This window comes from Dermochelys coriacea, chromosome 16, assembly GCF_009764565.3.
Source record: "Dermochelys coriacea isolate rDerCor1 chromosome 16, rDerCor1.pri.v4, whole genome shotgun sequence".
NCBI classification, from domain to species: domain Eukaryota; kingdom Metazoa; phylum Chordata; order Testudines; family Dermochelyidae; genus Dermochelys; species Dermochelys coriacea.
In genome coordinates this window covers 8,456,181-8,481,744 of record NC_050083.1, presented here as the reverse complement: position 1 = coordinate 8,481,744, position 25,564 = coordinate 8,456,181, and the positions used below count along the sequence as shown (strand labels likewise).

The 25,564-nt window shown below is 41.7% G+C and overlaps 1 protein-coding gene across 2 annotated transcripts in view; it reads left to right on the top strand.

Moving 5' to 3' along the window:
• Nucleotides 1–8,233: 8,233 nt before the first annotated feature.
• Nucleotides 8,234–25,564, top strand: part of TNFSF8 (TNF superfamily member 8) — a 42,310-nt gene continuing 24,979 nt past the window's right edge. The window contains exons 1-2 of one of the 2 annotated variants that reach the window (XM_043498716.1): nt 8,234–8,706; nt 17,186–17,231. In XM_043498716.1, coding sequence (XP_043354651.1) covers nt 8,512–8,706; nt 17,186–17,231 — 241 coding nt within the window. In that variant the 5' untranslated portion in view covers nt 8,234–8,511. The remainder of the gene's footprint in view (nt 8,707–17,185; nt 17,232–25,564) is intronic. The other variant, XM_038374952.2, reaches the window with a different exon arrangement.

Below are 25,564 nucleotides of genomic sequence, written 5' to 3'. Positions count from 1 at the left end.
TCGACAAAACTTTTCTCTTTCACAGGTATTTAAAAAAGCACCCTCATGAGCATTGAAGGTGAGATTTTCAAAAATGCTCAGCTCTGGTTTACCTCTGCTCCCTTTGGCTGTGATTTTTAAAAGATGCCTAAGTGACTTAAGGACCCAAGTCCCATTGACCTGCAACAGAACTTGTGCACCTAAGTGACATAGTGGCTTTTGAAAATTCTACCCATTAAAGTGAACACGAGTTTTATTACTGACTGCATTGAGGGCAGAGTTTGGCCAGTGCTGAATATCTTTGAAAACCCAGCGCGGAATTGCTTGTTTGGCATTATAGACTGGACATACTGGAATCTGAGTAGCTCCACACAGGTGTTCAGGCAATGGAGTTCAGTGCTGCCAACCACTATCTTGTCGGTATCTCTCATTGGCTAGTTTAGGTGGCTCCCACCTCTGCTTGGTGATTTCCGTGAACATCATTCGTAGCACCTAACTCTCCCCATGCATTGCACAGGGAGCTTGGGCTGTGAATTCCACTGGACGGCAGAGTACTTAAAAACTGAGCACTGTAGCATTGTAGCACCAAAGTACCTTTGCGAATCTAACCTTTAGGCTCTTTGTGCCTCAGTTCCCCATCTGTACAATGGGGATAAGATCCCCATCTGTACAATGGGGAGAGTGCCCAGCCTCTCAGGGGTGTTGTGAGGATTCAAAATTGGGAGTTGCTCAGAGCCCAGAGTAATAGGGGCCCGATAAGTAACTTAGATCATGATCTAATTTTTGCAGTTTCCTTTCTTCCCCGGATGACAGTGATGCAAGAAATAAAACAAAACAAAATCAAACAAACAACAACAAAAACTTCACAATCTAAAATGTGTCTCCTCCCTCAGAAAACTTTGATTGATTTTTATCATTGTCTGCAGGTAAAACATTCCTGCTTGCCAGATTTATAAGTAGGAATTTGTCCTGTGTCCTTTTTCATCCCTGTATAGTTTGATGTATAGTTTGCCTTTCACATTAGATGTGACTTTTTTTCTCTGTCTTGTGTTATTTCCCAATTAAATTTAATATGTTAATCCCACAGTCAGCAGATTGAGTATTTGGTTTCCCTTTTTATAAGATATTCAGAGCTTTATTAACAGTCCGCGCTAGAATGTAATTTTTTCTTATGACTCTTTATTATAATCTGGATGCTTTACTGCGTCTGGAGCCCAATTCATTTCTGCTATAACTCTGTTGGTTTGGTAAGGTTAAAGCAGGGCTAATTTTGGCCCTCTGTATTTTTCATTTTTTTCCTTTTATGTTTATGACCTCCAATCCAATCGCATTGCCCTAACTGAAGTCTTTTAATAGCATTTTTAACCCAATTCGCTCATATTTGGAACACAGAAAAATAGAAATTGCCATACGAGAAGAGACTAATGGGCTCTCTAGCCCAGTGTGCTGTCTGCTGCAGTGACCACTACCGGATATTGCATAGGAAGGTTCAAGGAAACATAATATGGTGGAATAAACTACCCAGAGGGATGTTTCTTCCTGACCCCAGGCAATTAGCCATTAACTGAAACCTGAGGGTTTGACTCCCTCATCAATATTAAACTATCTCATTTAACTCTGATTATTCATACAAATGTCTGTATAATCCTTTTTCATATCCAGCTAAACTCGATCAGTAACTGTTATGGCAATGAGTTACACAGGTTAATAATGTAACATGCAAAACACATGGTTTCTTTCTTCCTCTCCTCCTGCTTATTCTTATTCTTCAAATTGTATTGAGCAATTTCTGTTGTGAACACAAAGGGTTAAACAAAGGTTATCCTATTCTTTCTTTATTTGATCATTTATTTATTTGCCTCCAGTCATATTTTGTTGTTCGTGTGATTTGCTTTAGTCAAACCCAAGTTATTGGCATACTCTAGGAATAACAGGATGAACTGCGAGGGTCTGTATTACACAAGAGGCCACACTGGATGATCTAATGGTCTTTACAACCAGTGGCTATGTCATGCACTGTGAGACCAAGATCTTTCTCTGTAGTCCTTGAGCAAGCAAACATTCCTTTAATCTGCAAATTCTGATTAACACCCCTGATTTCAATGCAAACTCACCTCATGCGGTATGGTGTCAGGGTCATGCTCACTGTGGGCCACTTCCAGAGAACAGTGTCATCATTGGGAACCCTTTCCATACATTTCAATCGATTTGGGATCAGGGCCTTTTTTGTGTGTGCATTTGATTATTCCTCCCGATCATCTGAGTCAATTTATTGTTGCCTGTATTTGACCCTCAGTCAGTGACTTGAAACCATTCCACTGACCTTCCCAGGCTAAGCTTTGCCAAAGTGTCCTGAGATTTTCAATCCAATCTTTTCAACTCCAATCTTGGGTACCCACCTACAGAGATGCTGAAGAGGCCATTTGCAGAAAGCGCTGAGCACCTGCCCTCTGAAAATTAGCCTTCTTTCAGGTGTCTCAAATTAAGTACCCAGAAATTGAAATGCCCCAAATCACTACTAGACATCTGAAAATCTGGTTTTGGGCATATTCTGTATGTTAATCTTAACCTTCCCTTTTCTCTCAGCTTCATAGTTTCCCTACCACCCTCTCCAGTCCATCCTCCAGGTCACTAATGAGACTACCAAATGGTATCGGACCCAGAAAAGAAAATTTCCATCTTTATTAAATCTTACCTAATACATCCTTCTGTGAGATACCAAAGACTGTCAAACAGCCCAGACTCGTCCCATCTTTGGAGAGGATGCTATGCAGACAGAACTATTATAGTCCATGGCAGACAATAACTCCAACTGAGGGAAAGCATTACCTGAAAAATCTATGTGAGTTATTGCACTAGTATAACCATTCCATTTGTATTGGCTTAGTATTGCATTTTATTATCTGCCTTAATGCCACTAGTTTCTCTATGTATTGTACTTTTAGAACGATGGATGATGCACATCGCCTACTGTTACAAAAAGATTTTTTTCCCCTACAGACATTTTACAGCTAATTCAATATACCTGCTCTGCTATTGCCTTGAAAGGCTGACTGAAGTGTTGCCTTTGAACAAGAAAGCTGGCTGCACAGCAAGAATAAACACTATGCAGTTTCCCGGGGAGATAATATCGCACGAGTTGCTGATTTAACAGCTATTTTTCTCCTCATCTTGTGTCTAGTTTGGTTCAGTAATTTTGGTTGATTGTTTTTTTCCACTCAGTCCAAATGAGAAAAAAACAAAACAAAAAACCATTTCTCTTCTTGAAATCCTCCCATATATCCCAAAGGAAGAAGTCTTGGATGGAAGCTCTATAGCACTCTCTTAAAAAGAAGAGTCTATTGTAACAGCCCCAAATATTGTCATAATAGTAATAAGTGTCTAACACACACAGTGTCATTAACTTTATTTATTAGCTCCAGTCACCTGACCCTGATCAGAACCACATGATACATGGGTCAGTTTCCAATTATTTCAATGATTATTGTTACAGTAACACTTAGGTTCCTACATCCCATTGATTTTCAACTTTGTCTCAGTTGAAATAATTGATTTTCAGAGGGACTTAGGCAGCTAAGACACTTACTCAGATCCTCAAAGGTATTTAGGCGCCTAACTTCCATTGATTTCCGTGAGCATTAGGTGCTACAATACCATGGAGGATCTGGGCCTTAGGTATTTTTGAAAATTGTATTCAGTGTTTCTTAGCCTTTTCCATGTTGACACACCAATTTCTGTACTGGAAACCTGCAGCTCTGAGACTCTTCTCCCATCAAGCTGGATGAGCCTGATTCCATTTGTCAATATGGGAAGGGTAGGGAGGATGCAACCTATTCAGCTCCCAGGGCTGAAACGCCAAGTTTTATACCAGCAGTGCAGAAAACATTAGTATCCGTTATGAGTGATGCATCAGAGCGCTCATAGTGGAAAGGTCCCTCACAACGGCATCCATGTCCCAGAAAGTTCTGAATGCGTTATTCAACCCACCCAGGCCCCAATCTAGAATATAATGTAGGCCAAAGAGAGATGCGAGAAAATGATTCACTGTGGGAATTTTAAAAGGTGTGACTCATCTTGAGCATACCTATTTTCAATAACCTCAGTTTTCTGATTCTGCATTTCCGGTTTCCAATGCTTTACCAGTGTAATCGTAAGGACGTGTGGGACAGAGCTACAGCTGAGTCTAAAGTGATGGGCACTGCTTGTTGGAGGGGGCTGTCTGAGTGGTTCAATGTGGAGATGAGTCAGAGGCCCCCTCTCCTAATACCTAATATTTGCTGTGTAATACCCTTTATTCATTTTTCATCTACATTCCAGGCATCCTTCTGACTCATCAAATGTATGTTATGGTTCATGACAAAAATCTGCCTAGAGATAAGTTAGTTGTTCACAAACTATAGGGCCAGATTCTGGCAGGAGGGCTACAAGGGCATAAATGCAAAAGAATAGGAAGATTTTGACAGCACCTGGACCTCTTTCAGGGAGAGGGCAAGTGCCTCATGAGAGGTACTGAAGAGCTTCGGTTCGCAGTGACTTCGTGCAGGGGTGAATTTTACATAAGCCATGTTGGATAGCTTGAGCCTATTCAACCAGTTTGATATTTTTCCTTTCCACTTAAAAGTAGTTCAGTGTTAAGTTGGAACTAGGACTTTTTTTTTTGCTTCCCTGTAAGAGGAGTCACTTGTGTACTCTGCAAAGAAACAATTAGCATTGCTGGTTTTGTGGTTCACTTGTTTTCTCCCTTCTTGTCCTTTCACACAACGGCAGAGAAAAGATCTGGCTGCTGATCTGTAGCGCAGATGCTGCAGTGTGCTACATTTCATGTATTCAAGAGTCAATGCGAAGACCTGGCTACACTCTGCCTTTAAGCCGCTACAGCCGCAGCTACGTTCAAATGTTTACATGAAGCTTCTTGAAGCTGCACACATTCCAGAAGGTCACTAGATAACCAGGGAGATGATAGGGGAGAGCGTCCAGAGCTGATGACAGAATCCACACAGTGATGGAACATCACTGTGGGGATCTGTTTAAAAATGTTGTAGTTGTACTCAGGCCAGTGTTTATGGGACACATAAGCCTGTTTTCAATGGTAGTGAATCCTCTCCCAGCTCCCTACACACAGCGCTTGCCACTCATACCACAAACTCACCTTGATTTGATTGACTGATGAGGTGCAGGGTCTACTACTCGGTTATGGGGGGAGTTTTTGAAGCATCTGTTCATCCTACAATGGATACCTTAGAAAGTTGCTAATTGCTCTAAGATAACCACTTAGCTTAATGACAGGTTTCTGAGTAGCAGCCGTGTTAGTCTGTATCAGCAAAAACAATGAGGAGTCCTTGTGGCACCTTAGAGACTAACAAATTTATTTGAGCATAAGCTTTCATGGGCTAAAACCCATTTCATCAGATGCATGGAGTGAAAAATACAGTAAGCGGTATATATATTACAGCACATGAAAAGATGGGAGTTGCCTTACCAAGTGGGGGGTCAGTGCTAATGAGGCCAATTCAATCAAGGTGGAAGTGGCCTATTCTCAACAGTTGATAAGAAGGGGTGAATATCAACAGAGGGAAAATTACTTTCTGTAGTGATAATGAGGCGAATTCAGTGAAGGTGGACATTGTCCATTCCCAACAATTGACAAGAAGGGGTGAGTATCAACAGAGGGAAAATTACTTTTTTGTAGTGACCCAGCCACTCCCAGTCTTTATTCAGACCTAATTTGATGGTGTCCAGTTTGCAAATTAATTCCAGTTCTGCTGTTTCTTGTTGAAGTCTGTTTTTGAAGATTTGCTGTTGAAGAATGGACATTTTTAAGTCTGTTATTGAGTATCCAAGGAGATTGAATTGCTTTCCTACTGGTTTTTGAATGTTACAATTCTTGATGTCTGATTTGTGTCCATTTCTTCTTTTCTGTAGAGACTGTCCAGTTTGGCCAATGTACATGGCAGAGGGGCATTGCTGGCACATGATGGCATATATCACATTGATAGATGTGCAGATGAAAGAGCCCCTGATGGTGTGGCTGATGTGCTTAGGTCCTATGATGGTGTCCCTTTAATAGATATACTGACAGAGTTGGCACTGGATTTGTTGCAGGGTTTGGTTCCTGGGTTAGTCTTTTTGTTGTGTGGTGTGTAGTTGTTGGTGAGTATTTGCTTCAGGTTGGGGGGCTGTCTGTAAGCAAGGACTGACCTGTCTCCCAAGGTCTGTGAGAGTGAGGAATCGTCCTTCAGGATAGTTTGTAGATCCTTGATGATACGCTGGAGATGTTTTAGTTGAATGTGATGGCTAGTGGTGTTCTGTTACTTTCTTCGTTGGGCCTGTCCTGTAGTAGGTAACTTCTGGGTATCCTTCTGGCTCTGTCAATCTGTTTCTTCACTTCACCAGGACGGTATTGTAGTGTAGAAGCTCTCTACACCAATATTCCACACAAAGATGAACTTTGTGGAACAGTATCACTGATAATGTCATGGCAAACCTGGTGGCTGAACTTTGTGACTTTGTCCTCACCCACAACTATTTCAGATTTGGGGACAATGTATACCTTCAAGTCAGCGGGGCTGCTATGGGTATCCGCATGGCCCCACAGTATGCCAGATTTTTATGGCTGACTTAGAACAACACTTCCTCAGCTCTCGTCCCCTAATGCCCCTACTCTACTTGCGCTACACTGATGACATCTTCATCATCTGGACCCATGGGAAGGAGGCTCTTGAGGAATTCTGCCAGGATTTCAATAATTTTCACCCCACCATCAACCTCAGCCCGGGCCAGTCTGCACAAGAGATCCACTTCCTGGACACTATAGTACAAATAAGCGATGGTCACATAAACAACACCCTATACCAGAAATCAGAGAGTGCTGCCTAACAGAAGTATGCACTTCTCATATGAAAGGGGAAGCTGTATTTGTGCCTATGTTTACATTGTTGTGTTTGCTGTCTTTAAGTAGCAGCCTGCATTTCTGAGTGACGCAGCTATGAGACTAAGAGCAGAGTTCTACAAGAAGTGTCCAGGGGTTGAATGGGTACCAGGAAAAGGAACGTTCATAGGGGAAGATGTTTCTCTTTTATTTTATTGGAAAACAGCTGAAAACATCTTGGAGAAAGAACGGCTGGGCCAAATAATGCAGTTGTTTAATGCCAATGGTTTAACATCCAGTTTTCACCTTAGCGCAAAAAATGGTGGAGAAACAATTCAATGAGTGTTGTGCTTCTTTACACCAGGGCTGAATTTGACCTAAGATATCCAGCCATTTTTCCACCAAACTTCATTAATCTATCTACTTATACAGCCGTCACCAGCATCGTATCTGCGTGCCCGCCTATTAGAATGATTATATGTATTACAGTACAGGTATAATTATTACTCTTACTCATGTATATTACGGTGGTGCCTGAGGTCCAACCAAGACTGGGACCTCACTGTGCCAGGTACTGTACATAGTAAGAGCAAGTCTCCGTGCAAACACCGTGTAGTCTAAATAGACAGTTTAGTGAAAAGGCATTACTGTCCCCATTTCACAGCTGTATAACTGAGGCACAGATGGATTGTGTGATGTGCGACAGCTCACTGGAAACAAAACTGGTTTTGCTGAGACTCAGCCTACTTCATTCACTACAAAACTACCCTTCTTTTCTAGGCAGCCATCTTCCTACCTGAGCTATTTCTCTGGATTCCACCAGGAAAGGAATCTGTCCAGCACTCCCTCCCAGCATAATTGCTGCTGTCAGGCCATTGCAAGGTCTTTTCAGCTCTGAATCTGCTGTGCCACCCATGCTGCATATGCCACACTGCTATTTTTAGCATGCTCACTCAGGCAGAGCTAGTGTGGGTCTGTCTGTCCAGGCTGGGAGCCACACTTCCAAGTGCAGTGTAGACATGCCCAAAGTGATTTAGGAGCCTGAGTCCTACTAACTTTCGATGGGACTTGTGCTCCTAAGTCATGTAGCCACTTATGAAAACCCCACCCAATGTTGCCAAATCATGACTGTCAGGACAGATGGCCACCAAACGTGTGTTGGCTCAATCACACCTGGACCCGGATCTCGAGAAGAGAAAAGGAGCTCGCAGTCCTACAACACTTGACTAAGAATGAGCAGGAACTACACTGTGAAACAGGAGGATGCCAGCGGGGGTGATTTACTGAACTGAGCCATCACTGCAGTTGAGTAGGAAGTGAAACAGCATTTGCCTTGCACTCAGTTTCACAGAAAGAGGGTGGAAGGGGGGGGGACCAACCTTGGTTACCATTCACCTTCTGACATCAGAAACCGGTGCAGCATGAGAGGCTGCCTTCACGAAATCCCTGATCAAGAACATGAAGCTCCTTCCCCTCTTCACGGCTGCATCCTGCCTCACGCCCCCGGGTCCCTTTTTCTTCGTACGACAAATGATGAAGCTTTTTTTCCAGATCACATGAGCCCAGGATGAAGGGGGGAAAATCCTGCTAGGAACAGAGATGGGCTGTGAATGAGAAGCTGATCAAGGGGAGATACGGAGTCGTGCGCTGAGGGCTATATAAGAATGTGCTTCTCGCCAGAGCAAACATTTTTCCAGGTGAATGATTCTCATGAAACAGCCATGAACATGACTGAAGACAATGTTCCAAGAAGGCTCAGTGGCACTAACAAAAGATACTTCTATTTCACCACAGCTTCCCTCACGGTGTGCCTCGTCTTTGCTCTAGCAACCATCATGGTCTTAATCGTTCAGAGGAAGGTAAGTCACTGCCAGCTTTTATCCTTCAGTCTCTTTTTTTCCCTCCTGCTCTCTAAGAGGGTTCTTGCAACTGGAGATTCAGTCACTGGCCCACAAAAAATGTAGATCAGGAAGATAAAGGCAAAACAGAGGAAGAGAAAGAGAGAGATGTTAGAAGGAAATTATTTATTTTCTCTCAGGACAATACTAGTTTCTTGTGCACAATATCTTCCACACAAGAGAAATAGAAAACCTCATGCTCCAGGACATAATCCATCAGGAGAGGCTAGAATTAGACCTTTATAGAGGGCAGGTTTTTACTAATTGGTTCTTATACTTTCCTCAGATGCATCTGGTTCTGGCTACCATCAGCAGCAGGACACTGGGCTAGGTGGACCTGTGGTCTGAACCAGCATAGCAATTCTTATAGTACTGTGATGCTTTGCCAAAATGCTTTATTGATGGATGTGATAGAAGGAACCACTGTGTATGACACCATGTATTTGCAAGGAATGGTAGTTGCAAGGGCTAGGGGGAAGCAATGCTTCAAAGGCATTGCATGTTACATTCCTGCAAGCATTCAGATTTCAAGCTCATTAATGGATGGAGAGGGACATGGAGGATATATGTTTTCAGATTAGCTTTGGAAAGCAATGGAGAGGTCATCGAGGTAGAGGGATGCAGAGAAGCCATTCCAAACTAGCACAAGCTGCAGAGGATAAGGCTCTTGAACTGAGTGTCAAGTTTGGGGGAAGGAACAAGAGAGCAGGTCAGTGCTAACTGCAGATAAGGAGCAAGAAAAATGGGGAACTCTGAGATAGGTTGTCGACAAGCCTGTGGAGTATTTGAAAATAAAAGAGGACAGCTCTGAGCTGGATCTTGGAATGAATGGGGAGCCAATGGTTTATTTCAGGATTGGGCGATGGGGCTATATTTCTCTGTACTGTATTTCTCTAGCTGATTATGCACATAGTGGATAAAATCTTGAAGCTATTGAAATCAGCGAGAGTTTTTCCATTATCTTCAGTGGAGCCAGGCTTTCACACAGTGGGGTTGGAAATCTTACTATAAATCCAAGTACTAAAGATGCATCACTGCACCTGTTAGAAGGAAAGCTACAGTAGCTCAAGACCCAGCTTTATGGGAGAAAGTTGAGTTTAAAAATGCTACCCATCATATTCTTTTCTCTTGAATTACTAAATCAAGTGTGTGTGGAACTATCTGGAATTTACCTAAAATGAAACCTCAGGGCCTAATTCATCTATCTGTTACATCATTGTAAATAAGGAGTCACCTAATTGAAATCAAGGTTGTTACACTATGATAAAACCAGTGTAAGCAATGTCAGAATGAGACTCACGTAGTTTAACATAATAATCAACTAGTGCAACATTAAGGAAACACCTAAAATAATGGTTTTGTTAATTACTGCATAGATCCCACATAATGTTGGTTCCAAGTAGTACTTATTAACACTAAATTTGACACTGAATTAGCACTGCATCAGGATAAATGCTGTTACACTGAATGCCAGAGGAATGATAATGAAGGATTAAGGTTGTTCATTTTGGAAACAGAGCTTGCAAAAGGAGAAAGCAGCAAGCTGATAACTCAGGTGTGTGATATAGAGAATCATGCTGCAATTTTGTTCTGCATGGGGGAATTAGGGAGTAAGGAATGTGTCTCCTTGTCTTGCTTTCAAGACGCTGAAGAACTCACATGCCTAAATCATCTCCCTGCGGTCCCTTTTCTCTCCTTCAATGGGGAAGTGACTAACCTTCAAGCCCAAATGATGAACTGTGACACCCCAGGAGCAGTTCCGCAGTGGGATGCGGTTCTCATTTGGAACATGCATCCTCTGTCATGCTCACGGTCAGTGTAAGATGGGGCAGGAACTCCTCTGAGAGCTATGTTTGTTGCTGTTGAGTTAGGGGATTCTCTAGTCTAGGTGCTTTCTTTAATGTACTCCCATAATGCAAGTGTTTTTTGGAAGGTCTCATCATTGGAACCACATGCTTCATAGGGCTCAGTCCTGTGACATGCTGCACCCAACCATGGTGTTGGATCAGACCCATAGGCTGTTTTGATTGTCTCGGAAGTCTTTTTCAGCTGGATTGATGGGCAATTTCCAAAGGCACACAGGGAAGTTAGGTAGCCAATGCCTGTTGACCATCAATGGAAGTTGGCTGCTTATCCCTCATTTGTGCTGTTGAAAATCTCCCTCTTAACAAATTTTCACTAAAAGAAAAAATGGTTCATGATTAAGGACCTTACATAGGGTGAAATTCGATAAAAAAGCACAGAAACTCCGCAGACCTGAAATCAAGATACCCCGAACATGGATTATACAACATGGAAGACCACAATAAACAACCACCCATAAATCCAGTCATCCCTCTGGATCTAATACAAATGACATTAAATAATAATCCATCCTAGTTCATTTCATAGCGCAGCAAAAAAATCTTCCTCACACCCACTTCTCTAGCCGTAATGGCTTAGCAGTAAGTTTAGACTCCTTGGAACTGTGTATTGGGACAGAGCCAACTCAGTTCTTCATGCTTCTGCTAGAGACACATCAAGCATCTTCCCATTTACTGTATCTCGCTCTTTTATGTGAGACCTTGTTTTTCATAAAAGCGGAAGGGTTTGCCATGGGGGTCCTTGGACAAAATTTCTCTTTCTCATTGCAGCTGTGAGAGACTGATGTCCTGCACCTCAGAGGTGTCTGCATTTCATTGCTGCTGTAGGTATTTCCTCAGTGAAGCACATTAGGGCAGAGGATGTGATGTAAACAATAATTATTATGGAGCGCCAGCCTTAAGTTACCCGGTTGTAACAAAATATAGCAGTGAACGTGGCAATAGTAGACCCTTATTCATCCCCAAGCTTGTATTTTATTAGCCATCATAACTACACACCGGGACATGACATTTCAGGGGTTTCTACATGCTCATGTTTCCAACCTGATAGGATTTGGGTTTTTTTTTTCCCCCAGAGCCATTCAGCCCTATTCTAGCAATAATGTAAAATTGTATACGTACGTGCCCACTAATGTTACAGAATGATCTAGTTAAAATTCTAGAACAATTTCACCAGCTGGAATCCAACCCAGCTCAGTAATGACCAAAAGTAATTCCTATCCGATGGCTGTTTAGTATACGGGCTAATGTGACTTCTATAAATTTCACTCCGTTTCCTACCTGGACATGTTGCAATTTGCATTAAAGAATGCCCCCTGGTGGGCAAATGTGGCAGAGACAGCAAGAACTGAATACCATGGCAAATGACAGGTTTCAAAGTAGCAGCCGTGTTAGTCTGTATTTGCAAAAAAAAAAAAAAGAGGGACTTGTGGCACCTTAGAGACTAACAAATTTATTTGAGCATAAGCTTCCGGGAGCAACAGCAAAATGAGCCACCTACTAAAATAGAACCCTGCAAAACAGGACTAAGGCATCTTGATAGGAGCAAGACCCCCTCCGCTTGAACCCATGCTGTAACCTTTCTATGGTTAAACAGTATCCTTCACGGTCCCAGGCTGTCAGCCTGGTACTGTTCACCAGCACTAAAATCATTCCCTTGTAGTTACACCTGCACTTGTAATGTTGCCCCTTGTTAGGTCAAGTGTGAGGCTTGAGGCAGGAGATGTGGATCATTATTCCCAGTTCTTCCTTTGACTGTGTGAGAATTTGGGCAAACTGCTTAAATTGCCTCTGCCTCGGTTTCCCCATCTGTAAAATGAATGTAATGATGCTCACCCACTTTGAGGCCCACAGATGAAAAGTATGAAAGATTATGATGCTGGTGCAACCGGGATGTACATTTTACAGCCTCTCCTGTAACAAGTATATCCAAAGATTAAGAATTAGGTAGCTGTTTATAGGCCCTGTGGGAATATAGGGGCGAGTTGTAATGGCTGGGACTCATTCATTAATTTTCCTGTCTTCATATTCTTGCACCTATTAAAAGGCAGAAAAATGGGGACCTGTTGTTTTAATAATAGATGGTTTAAGTAGGGTGACATCCTAGGGCAAAACTCCAGTTGATTTTGATAGGCCCAAGATTTCGCCCCCGGAGCCTCATTTTCAGAGCTGCTGAACATGCATGGCTCTGGTTGAAGTGCATAAGAGTGGTGTAGGCTCAGCACCCCAAAACTCCAGAACTAATGATGCTGCCCTGATGTGTTTGTATAGCACTATGTTAGTTAAGTGTCTTTACATGCATTTTATAAGAACAATCCCACACTTCAGTGAATGCAGGTAAAATGGACTTTCAATCCTAAGGGAGCTAAAGATACTCAGCCTGTATCCTCACAAGTCAAGGGTGAATCTCAAAGCTTCAACTAAGTCAATAGCAAACCCTCCCACTAAGTTCAAATGCTCGGATTTCACCCCAGGGAATTTGGAGTCAGGTTGACTACAACACCTGTAAATTGGGATACTTATCTGAATCTTATCCCAACTACTGAATTCAAACCACTTGGGTCTGCAAAATCTAGGCTAAATTGCTCATAACGACAGCTTTTTCTCTCCACGTGTGGGCCCAGACGGGAATGGAGATTTTGGTGACCATTCAGTGTTGTAGATTCTCGTTGGAGTCTGGATGTTGAGATACCCACAAGTGGCTGAAAAAAGTTATCTGAACGGAAAGAAAGAAAGAAAGAAAGAAAGAAAGAAAGAAAGAAAGAAAGAAAGAAAGAAAGAAAGAAAGAAAGAAAGAAAGAAAGAAAGAAAATTTCAGAACAGGCTCGTGCCAGTGCAAGTGCACTGAAGTCAACTATGTGACACCTACTTATAGTAGCTTAATTTGGCTCTGCATTCAAATTCACTTTTAAAAAGAGGCATAGAATCTGGTGAAAGAGTGCTTCTTTTTTCCAAGCCCATTCATCCATCCCTACTCATATCTTCTGCAGGGCATGTTGTGGCATCTGATGCAACAGTAATCCTCATATCTCGTTGTTTGTTATTGCATGGTTGTTTAATTATTATGGGTATCATTCCTTTCCAGTCAGGGGATACGTGACCTTTACAGTTTTTCTCCCAGGGAGCGGGGTCTGCAAGAGCCATTTATCAAGATGATTTTGATTAGATGACAAATGAGACACCAGGCTGATTTGGTTTGGGAAGGTTTTTTTATAAAAGCACTTTTTAAAAGCTGATTTTCCCTGGCACAGGATTATCATTTTCTTTGATGAAGCAAACGCAAATCATTCTGCTTGTGATGACTGAGACCATTCATCACCCGTGCGCACTACCATTGCAGATTTATAATGAATTTTTCCCAGGCCTGTACAATATACTTTCATCTCTTTGAGCACCTAGAGGGGAATGTTTTACATTTCAAATTAGAGCATTAAACTGAATCTTCTTGCTGTGGGAAAGGAAATGCCCCCCCCCAATGTTTAGAAGCAAGCAATAAAGTTTTATTTGGGTGTCTACTCAATTATTCTTGAAATAAAATGCATTAGTTTCTGTTATTTTCCATCCATTCTGAGACTTTCCAAGTGGGAATGCGATACATTAGTGCATTTTAATTTCCCTCAAGTCACCCCATCTGTACAGCAAACTACAAGTCATCAGATTTATATATTTTTCCCCTAACCTCTATCGCAGAGGAAGGTTTAAAAGGTGAATGCCTCATTCGAACACTAATGGCTCAATTGCTTTGCAAAACACTCCTTTATAAACAGCCGTGGAACCATTGCCTGATTCCATTTTGTGAAATGTAGGGCTGTCAAGCGATTAAAAAAATTAATAGCAATTAATCACACTGTTAAACAATAATAGAATACCATTTATTTAAATATTTTTGGATGTTTTCTACATTTTCAAACCTATTAATTTCAATTACAACACAGAATACTAAGTGTACAGTACTCACTTTATATTTATTTTTATTACAAATATTTGCACTGTAAAAAACAAAAGAAATAGTATATTTCAATTCACCTAGTACAAGTACTGTAGTGCAATCCCTTTATCATGAAAGTTGAACTTACAAATGTAGAATTATGTACAATAAATAACTGCATTCAAAAATAAAATAATGTAAAACTTTAGAGCCTATAAGTCTACTCAGTCCTACTTCAGCCAATTGTTCAGACAAACAAGTTTGGTTACAATTTGCAGGAGATAATTCTTGTTTACATCTTGTTTACAATGCCACCTGAAAGTGAGAACAGGTGTTCGCACGGCACTCGTGTAGTAGGTCGGCATCGCAAGATATTTACATGCCAGATGCGCTAAAGAATTATATGTCCTGTCATGCTTCAACCACCATTCCAGGGGACATGCGTCCATGCTGATGACAGGTTCTGCTCGATAACGATCTAAAGCAGAGTGGACCAATGCATGTTCATTTTCATCATCTGAGTCAGCTGCCACCAGCAGAAAGTTGCTTTTCTTTTTTGGTGGTTTGGGTTCTGTAGTTTCCACATTGGAGTGTTGCTCTTGTAAGACATCTGAAAGCATGCTCCGCACTTCATCACTCTCAGATTTTGTAAGTCATTTCAGATTCTTGAATCTTGCGTCGAGTGCTGTAGCTATCTTTAGAAATCTCATACTGGTACCTTCTTTGTGTTTTGTCAAATCTGCTGTGAAAGTGTTCTTAAAATGAACACTAAGGTGCTGGGTCAGCATCCAAGACTGCTATAACATGAAATATCTGGCAGAATGTGGGTAAAACAGAGCAGGAGACTTGCAATTCTCCCCCAAAGAGTTCAGTCACAAATTTAATTAACACATTTTTTTAATGAGCGTCATCAGCATGGAAGCATGCCTCTGAAATGGTGGCCGAAGCATGAAGGGGCATATGAATGTTTAGCATATCTGGCATGTAAATACCTTGCAACGCCAGCTACAAAGTGCCATGCAAATGCCTGTTCTCACTTTCAGGTGACATTGTAAATAAGAAGCAGGCAGCATTATTTCCCGTATATGTAAACAAACTTGTTTGTCTGAGCGACTGGCTGAAGTAGGACTGAGTGGACTTGTAGGCTTTAAAGTTTTACATTGTTTTGTTTTTGAGTACAGTTATATAACAAACCAAAAATCTACATTTGTAAGTTACACTTGCACAATAAAGAGATTGCACTACAGTACTTGTATGAGGTGAAACCTCAAAAATACTATTTCTTTTATCATTTTTACAGTGCAAATATTTCTAATAAAAAATAATAATATAAAGTGAGTTCTGTGCACTTTGTATTCTGTGTTGTAACAGAAATCAATATATTTGAAAATGTAGAAAAATCCCAAAATATTTAATACATTTCAACTGGTGTTCCATTGTTTAACAGTGCGATTAATCACGATTAATTTTTTAAATCGCAGTTAATTTTTTTGAGTTATTCGCGTGAGTTAACTGTGATTAATCAACAGCCCATGTGAAATGTAATTGTAGATGCAAAGTTTCCTTCTTCACAGGGCATAATGTGCCCACCTCTTTTTAGAACCAAGTATATTGCACTGAGATTTAATGCCCTGAGTCCTTGGTTGTGGGGTCCCATGGTGGGAAAGATGGTCTAATGGCTAGGGCCCTGTATTGAAGCACAGGAGACTTGCCTTTAATTCCCAGCTCAGCTACAGCTTCCCTTAGTGATCTTGGCCAAGTCACCCATTCTACCCCATGCCTCTGGTCTCCCTCTGTAAAATGGAGATAGTATTTTTTCCCTATCGCACGGGGATCCTTAGAAGGTAAAATCTATTACTGGCTGAAAGTTACTCAGGCCAAGATCATCAGAGGCATTTAGGCACCTAAATTCCACTGGTTTCCTTTGGGTGTTAGGCACCTAAATACCTTTGGGGATCTGGCCCTCAGATGTTACAGTAACAAGGGGCATATAAGTACCTAAATAGATCTCTAGCTGCGTCATACAAACGTCTACCATTTGGACTAAAGGAGGAAGTGCCTTAGATGACAGCTGTAGCAGCTGATCTGTGGGTCAGTCACAGAAGGGCGTCACAGGCACAGTTGGCCAAGGTGTTATATTAAAAATATTCATGGACATTTAGGCCTAGCACCTCAGGACTTGAAGGAGTGGAAGGGATCACAAGGCTGATCCTTGTGCCTCAGACAGATTTACAGAACATCAGACCAAGTAATGCCTTTTACTCTCAACCTTTCTTCCCTCTTTCCACCGAACCATCGCAGGACTCACCAGACTTTGGCCCACTGTCAAGTATTTTCCCTTGACATTTTCAGGTATTTCCGCCTTGTGGCCACTGAACGAAGATACTTTTGCCTGTCATTTCAGCACTTCTGGTTCTAGTCACAGCCAGAATTGGAGGACAGACAAATTAAAATTAGAAATAAACCATCTCTTGCTTGTAGGACACCAGGGGACATAAGTAATGGATAAGGCCTTGTGCTGGTCTGCTGCTCAGATTGAATTTCACTCTTCAGGGACAGAATGTAATAGAACATAACTTGAAACCTATACCTTGAACACAAATATTCATAGGGCCTAGAATAAATATCGGCTTCCTTACTTTTATTTCAGGGTCTGGCTCCCCCAGAGGATGGCATTACACATGCAAGCAGAAGAGGTAAGGCCTGTAACTGACTATCAATATAATTTGCCTGGTTTATAATGCAAATGCCACCCAGGGTAATGAAAAGCTGTTTGCGTAAGTCTTAATCACTTACCCAAACTCTCCTCTTGTTGTTAAAGCCAAGCCAGTGGAAAAAGCTTATAAGTTACTCAGTACCTCCGGAAACCAGTGCACAGCTAAGCAAATAACAAGCATTTCTTGTCTTCGGTACAGTGTGTTTTTTGCCAAAGGATGTGAATGTTAATCTGTTTATACGGCAGCACTTGGATGGCTCAGTCCTGCTTTCCTGCATGCAGAGACACATTTTACCCTGTTTTTATTAGGGATGGGTCATTGTCACTCTCGTCAAAACCACTGGGACACCATGGGTTCATGGGTTTGATATGATTTCAAACAGTACTGGGCTCACATTCTGCTTCAGAAAAAAGAAAAAGAGTACTTGTGGCACCTTAGAGACTAACAAATTTATTAGAGCATAAGCTTTCATGAGCTACAGCTCACTTCATTGGATGCATTCGATGAAGTGAGCTGTAGCTCACGAAAGCTTATGCTCTAATAAATTTGTTAGTCTCTAAGGTGCCACAAGTACTCCTTTTCTTTTTGCGAATACAGACTAACACGGCTGCTACTCTGAAACCTGCTTCAGAAAGGATGCAAGAAAGAAGGAGAGTTGAGGTGGAGGTAGGCGGAAGGCTGGTAAAAAATGGGGCATCAAGAGAGGCAGAGGGAGAAATATGTGGGGGAAAACAGAGCACAGAGGGGGAGACAAGTCTAATGAGAATAGTGTATACAGTGGGCCAAGAATCTGTCACTTAAACCATCATAAAACTGGAGTAATTGTTGGTTTCATTGCAATTATCCATCTGCTTATATGATCCTTATCACCAAGTATTTCAGCATCTCACAAATATTAATGAATTTATCTCCACCTCCAAGAAGAAGGAAAGCATCATTACCATTATCATTTTACATGTGGGGAAACTGAGGCACGACACTTTATATTGGCTAGCTCAAGGTCACACAGAAAGCATGTGGCAAAGTCAAGAGTTTAACCAGGAACTCCTGAGTGCCAATCCAGTGCCTTAATTACGAGATCAGCCTTTCTCTTACTCAGCATTTACCCAGAGGTAACTCAGAGCAATGTCTGTCCAAGTTCATACGCTATCCAGCATGCCAAACTGCCGTCACATGCCAACTATACCATCACAAGCTTCCTGGCAGCATAAATGTCTCATCACTTCTTATTGTTTTCAAATTGAATCTCTCTGGAAATAACCCAAGGTTTTAATTTACACAACCAGGTTTGGGTAAAGAGAAGATTAGATCCCTGAAGTCCAGATTCTGCTCTCAATCACTGCAGTACCAATCCAGAGTAATGGCTTCAGGGGAGCTACCCTGGCTTTACACCATAGTAACTGAGGTTGATATCAGAACCTGAGTAAACTTTACAAATGCCCTCCGAAGATTTGCAAAACATCATCAGCCAAGGTTGGACCATTTCTAATCTTTACACCAAGAGAAGGAAAGGCAGACACTGGCAGTGTGAAGATAGGGACTAGGGACTAAAAGAGACACTCAGAGGACCAGAGCCTTGGCAATTGTAAGTTGACATGGCCTCACTGACATCACTGGAGTGATGCTGATTTACAGCCATCTGAGGCTTTAGTCCTAATTAGTAAGAGGCAGAGGGAACTGCAGTAGTGGATGCTTATCATAGACAGAGGAATTGATGAAAATCAGGTGCAGCGAAATTGGCAATCAATTAATGTATATTTAATCCAGAGCTAATGGTACAATACAATTCTCTGGTGCAAGGTAGATTGCTCACTTATTCTTATATTAGCAGGAGTGTTGTAAGCAAGACACAAGAAGTAATTCTTCTGCTCTACTCAATGTTGATTAAGCCTCAACCAGTGTCTTGTGTCCAGTTCTGGGCACCACATTTCAGGAAGAATGTGGACAAATTGGAGAAAGTCCAGAGAAGAGCAACAAAAATGATTAAAGATCAAGAAAACATGACCTATGAGGGAAGTTTGAAAAAAATGGGTTTGCTTAGTCTTGAGAAGAGACGACTGAGAGGGGACATAACAGTTTTCAAGTACATAAAAGGAGGAAGCAGATAAATTGTTCTTGTAAACCTCTGAGGATAGGACAAGAAGCAATGGGTTTAAATTGCAGCAAGAATAGTTTAGGTTCACATTAGGAAAAAATTCCTGTCAGGGTGGTTAAGCAGTGGAATAAATTGCCTAGGGAGGTTGTGGAATCTACATCATTGTCTTATCTGCTCTTAAAAATCTCCAAACACCTGTCAGGGATGGTCTAGATAATACTTAGTCCTGCCATGAGTGCAGGGGACTGGACTAGATGACCCCTTCCAGTCCTACAATTCTATGATTCTAAATAAACACACTGAAACCCTGATTCCTTCCCAGCCAGCTCCTGCCAATTGCTCTCTCTCTCAGCTTGAATAACCAGGGGAATGTCAGACAGAAGGAATGTGCACTCTCAGGGTGCTTACAAGCTGTCATTTCATTTGCTCCTAGCTGCAGTGTAGACATACTCAAAGTAGGATTTGGGTGCACTTTGAGGCCCCTTTCTATGACTCAATTGGTGTAAAGTGGCCTCCATGTAAATATACATTCTATATACAAAAAGCTACATTCAGAGAAAGCTAGTTAGGTTGTAAAGTCAAGCATTCAAAAGTTAGGAAATGCCAGATTTATGGTTGTCAGTGCAACCTTAATTCTATCCCTCTGTGTCCTGAAGGAGGCAGGTGGAGAAAAGAGCAGATTATCAAACAATTTAAAAATGTATCATCAGGCAAATTCACAATGGGATAGACATATGCTGCTTTCCAGAGTTGATTGAGTGATACTAACAACATGCATTACATTTTCATCTCATGTTTCATTTAGAGTTTACATCCTATTGCATATTATTAACTAAATGCCAATGGGTACTTAACAGCAAATTTATTCAGGTGTACATATTCCTTACTCAGCTGTCAATCCTCTGGGGATAGGTTTGAAATAGTCTAATGGCAACTAATTTAGAGGCATGCTTTGCCAGCTAATTAAATGTTTATTTGAAAATGCGCCACTAAAGCATTGATAAATCTCTTTTCGATATTCGGTGGAATGGCACAAGCAACAGAGGGAAAAAATTAAGATCACCATAAAATAAATCTTTCCTGAAATGTAGTCTCTGCAGTTGTGAAATCACTTCCAGGGTTCTTGGCATGCATTGACCATTTTGCTTAACAAGTGATTTCTGCCTGTCAGAAGCTGTTTGGTGAGAGTTATCTATCAGGGCTCCACAAACCTCTCCATCTGTCATTCCCCTTCCAGTTCTATGTCTCCAGCTTGCTGACTTCTCTTGTTCTTCTCTGGATCATGAAGTCATGGCACCAAACTCTGCTCTCATTGACCCCAGGGTATACCAGGAGATACTTCATTGTTTGCCCGGAAGTAAGATATTGAAATTCATTAGGAGCTGAGTGATAAGACACGCAGAACATATTTTGATCTTTATTATGCCAGAGTAAATCAGAATAAACTTGGAGTCAGTGGAGTAATTCCAGATTTATACCAATAGAACTAAGAGCACAATTTCATCTGATGGGTTTGAATCTGATCTCTCTTACACCAGAGTAAATCTGGTACAACTCCACTGAAGACTCTGGAGTTACACTGGGGCAAAAATAATGTAAGTGAAAGCAGAATCCAGTCATACGATGGTAGTCAGTTTCTAAGGAGTCTGTCTGGACTGAGAGATAAGGAAAGACTGCAACTTTACTGACCTGTCTTTGCAAGTCACAGTCATTACATTTGTATATGTAATGTGGGGAGGAGAAGGCTACCTTGCCATGACTTTAGTATGGAGATTCACAGACAGGTTTGGTACTGCCCTCTGAGAGCTTCCTAGTCCCCAATTATAGAAACCGTTTTTTGTTTCTTCCTCTGTTTCCTTTTAGGAGAAAAAGTGGGCGGTGGCAAGTCTGGGCTTGCAAATGTTAATCAGGTCCTTCAGTTTACTTCTAAACCAGGCTTCCCTACCTGACCACCAATGCAATATGTCTGGCATAACATGAACAAGTGGCCGGAAGTTAAAGCCAGACAAATTAAAATTAGAAATAAATCACCTCTTGCTTGTAGTGAGGGTGATTAACTACTGGAACAAACTACCAAGGGAAGTGATGGAGTCTCCATCTCCTGAGATCTTGAAATCAAGACTGGATGCTTTTGTGGAAGAGACGTTTTAGTCTAAACCAAGCTGCTTGGTTCAATACATTTTTTAATAGCATGTGATATACAAGAGGTCCCACCAGCTGCGATGCTGAGGAGTCTGGAGAGCTGGGCAAGCAGCTCAGATAGCAGGAAACCAGGCAGACAGCCTGCCCCAGCCATCTTAGTTTTTGGTGAAAGTTTCGACAGAATCAATGCAACGTATCGATTCTACCAAGTCAGCATTTTCCAACAAAAAGTTGCTCCACTGGAAATTTTGCCACCATCTCTAGTTCGTTATGATTATTTGTATTACAACAGAGCTTAGAGATCAGGCGCCTATTGTGCTAGGTACTGTGCCGGCACATAGTGAAAGGCAGTTCCTGCTCTAAAGACAGGACAGACAAAAAGGTGGGAGGGGAAACAGAGGCTGATGAAGTGGCAAGGACACTCAGCAGGTCATTAGCAGAGCTGGGACAAGAACTCCCATTCTCTCAACCATGCTACCTGCTTTCCTCCACGACGGTGCCCTAGTAAGAGCAGCACACGAAGGTCATGCTGAAGAGCTCTGCTCAGCTTGTACGATCCTCTAGGATCTGACAGCAGCAGTGGGTGCTGTGTCTTGCAGCTGACAGCAGGATACAAAAGCAAACCTACAGGTTTAATTAAAATACTCTCAGATAGCTAAGCAGATATTTGCTAGAGATGGGTGAACTCGTTTTGCCTAATTTCAAAGGCAACTTAAACAATAGTGGGTTTGGACATGTGACTCAAACATTATTGGTGACAGGTTTCAGAGAGGTAGCTGTGTTAGTCTGTATCAGCAAAAACAACGAGGAGTCCTCGTGGCACCTTAAAGACTAACAAATTTATTTGGGCATAAGCTTTTGTGGGCTAAAACCCACTTCATCAGATGCATGGAGTGGACAATACAGTAGGGAGGTATAAATACACAGCATATGAAAAGATGGGCATTGCCTTACCAAGTTGGGGGTCAGTGCTAACGAGCAATTCAATTAAGGTGGAAGTGGGCTGTTCTCAACAGTTGACAAGAAGGGGTGGAAATCACTTTTGTAGTGCTAATGAGGCCAATGTAATCAAGGTGGCCCATTTCAAACAGTTGGCAAGAAGATGCGAATATCAGTAGAAAGACATTAGTTTTTGTAGTGACTCATCCACTCCCAGACTTTATTGAGGCCTAATTTGATGGTGTCCAGTTTGTAAATTAATTCCAGTTCTGCAGTTTCTCGTTGAAGTCTGTTTTTGAAGTTTTGTTGTTGAAGATGGCCACTTTTAAGTCTGTTATTGAGTGACCAGGAAGATTGAAGATTGAAGCTTTTTGAATGTTATAATTCATGATGTCAGATTTGTGTCCATTTATTCTTTTGCATAGAGACTGTCCGATTTGGCCAATGTACATGGCAGAGGGCACATTGCTGGCACATGATGGCACATATCACATTGGTAGATGTACAAGTGAACGAGCCCCTGATGGTGTGGCTGATGTGCTTAGGTCCTATGATGGTGTCCCTTTAATAGATATACTGACAGAGTTGGCACTGGATTTGTTGCAGGGTTTGGTTCCTGGGTTAGTGTTTTTGTTGTGTGGTGTGTAGTTGCTGATCAGTATTTGCTTCAGGTTGGGGGGCTGTCTGTAAACAATGACTGGCTTGCCTCCCAAGGTCTGTGAGAGTGAGGAATTGTCCTTCAGGATAGGTTGTAGATCCTTGATGATCCTTTGGAGAGGTTTTAGTTGGGGGCTGTAGGTGATGGCTAGTGGGTTCACCATCCCCTTAGGAGATGGGAGCAGAGAGAGGGGCGAGCTGAAAAGCAGATACACTGTGTACTGTATCCCAAAACTAGATCACTCAGGCTGTGGCTGCCTAGCTACAGGGGTCTCTTCACAGGCAGCTGTTTAGCTAGAAATTTGTAGTATTATTTGAATCAGATTTGTAGAATAATTTTGGTTCAAATTATACTTCAAATAAGATGAACTCATTTTATGAACCTCCTAAATAATTCCATAAGAATCACAAATCTTCAGCTCCCTCAGCTCCAACCAAACCTGATGCTCCACCCTGGGCAGGAGAATTTCATTGAAATGGGGCAACTACCTAATCAGGGTAAACTTCATCTGCCAAGACATCCTGTTTAAGCGTCTTCTCCTGTTTACTCCTTGATCCTGTTGCCAGAGTGCTCCATCTGGTGGCTGGATTCACCATGTTCTGTGTGTGGGAGACAGAGAGACCGAATGCATGTGTATGGCCATCAGATTCTTCCTGTCCTGAAGCTACAGTCCACTGAATAACATTGTGCACCTGTTATAGACACCCTCCTTCTTGCATGACTGGTGGAATCTGAGTCATGTTCTCAATGTTACTGCAGATGTGGCTGTAGCCCACCTGAGATGCATGTTCCATAGACATAGCAAGCTCTATTGCTCGCGTCAGACAGGGAGCATCCCTTGATCTGGACCCCAAGGAGATACACTAGGCTTGTGTGAGCTGTTACTCTCTCTTGTCTTTCAGCATGCAGATACCGCATCCCTAGGATAGGTTAAGATAGGTAAGATAAGATAGGTTCCCTTCGGAGCCACATGTAACTTATTCCCAGAATCCATGGCAATGGCATACAAATGTTGAGAGTCTCATGACATAAGTAGCATCTTCAGGACACAATTGTCTACACACCTTCCCTCTAGGGCTTCTCTCCCACTGTCAGATTCTCCTCAAGTTTGCACCATCTGTGACCGTTAGGTACCATACATCTCAGGGGACAAAAATGCAGCCAGCAAAGATTCCCTTACCCTTGTTTCCAGAGTCTGGCCCTGGTTTTCCTCGTACTTACTGTGGTTTAAAACTGATGTAATCCAACCGACTTCAGTGGCATTACTCCTGATTTATACCATTTACATAAGAGAATTAAGCCCTGCACACACTGATCTTCCTGTGCTTCTGAACACACACACACGAGTTTTATGCTCATGGAACTCCTTTGATTTGCACTGGGCCAATTGCAATCAGAATAACTAACTAGAAAAGCAAAACTGAAAAATGGTTATAAGAAGCCCCAGTGGCAGCTTGAGCTCAGGAAATGCTTCTTTACAACCAGACTTTTTTTTTTCCATGCTTGGTTTTCTCAGAAACACAGCTGATGTCACCAAATAAATGCTATTAAAACTTGCTGACGTCAATGAAAGTAAGTTCAGGTTTACAAAGGCCAGGTACAGTCACTTCAGCTCAGAACTGATCGTGGGAGACGCCTTGAATCGCCTGAAGTTATCTAGTGAAGTACTCAGCTCTTTGCAAAATCATGCTCTTTATTTCAAGGCAGCATTCTTTTCTTGATCAACAGAGCTTGGAGTGCTGAAGCTTTAAATGCTACAGGGGCTTTTCTGACCTGAAGGGTGAATTCCACTCAATAACACTGAGTTTCTGTTAAACCCCCACCCCCAAAAATAGACTCTAGGACTCTCCTAGAGACAGACTCTCCTGTAGGACAGATAAAGTTTTAAGGGTCCAGGGCTATGAATGCATATTACCAAATCCTATTTTTCATCATAATGCAGGTTTTAAGTATCTAGGATAGTCATAAAGCTTTCTATTCTATTCTATTCTATTCTATTCTCATCACTGTAGTATCTGGGCAATTTCCAGTCATGCATGAAGCAATGTGATTAAATCTATGCTTTGGTCTTTCTTTGACTGGGATTTTCAACAATAAAGGACCCACTCTTATGGACTTTCCATGTGCAACAGTCACCTACCTTTGGCCCTTTTGAAAATCCCAGCCTCGGTCATATGTTTAGTGTTATCTAATTTAATTCATTCCTGTGTGCATCACCTGCCTGACCAATGGTTTGGTGGTATGAGTACAAAGATTGCAACATTACAAATGGCCAGCCAGTAGGATTATCTATAGCTGCTCAACAGCTCCCCTGTTTGCCCACCCCAATGACAGGCAACCTCTACCTTCTGACTTAAAAGTCAGGCTAAGCAGATGTTCTTGAGACCTAGACATTAGGATCTCACTTTTATAGCAAATTTTATCTGAAAATCTTAACTAGTTTTACACACAGGCCACAGTTTGTTCTCATTTACACAG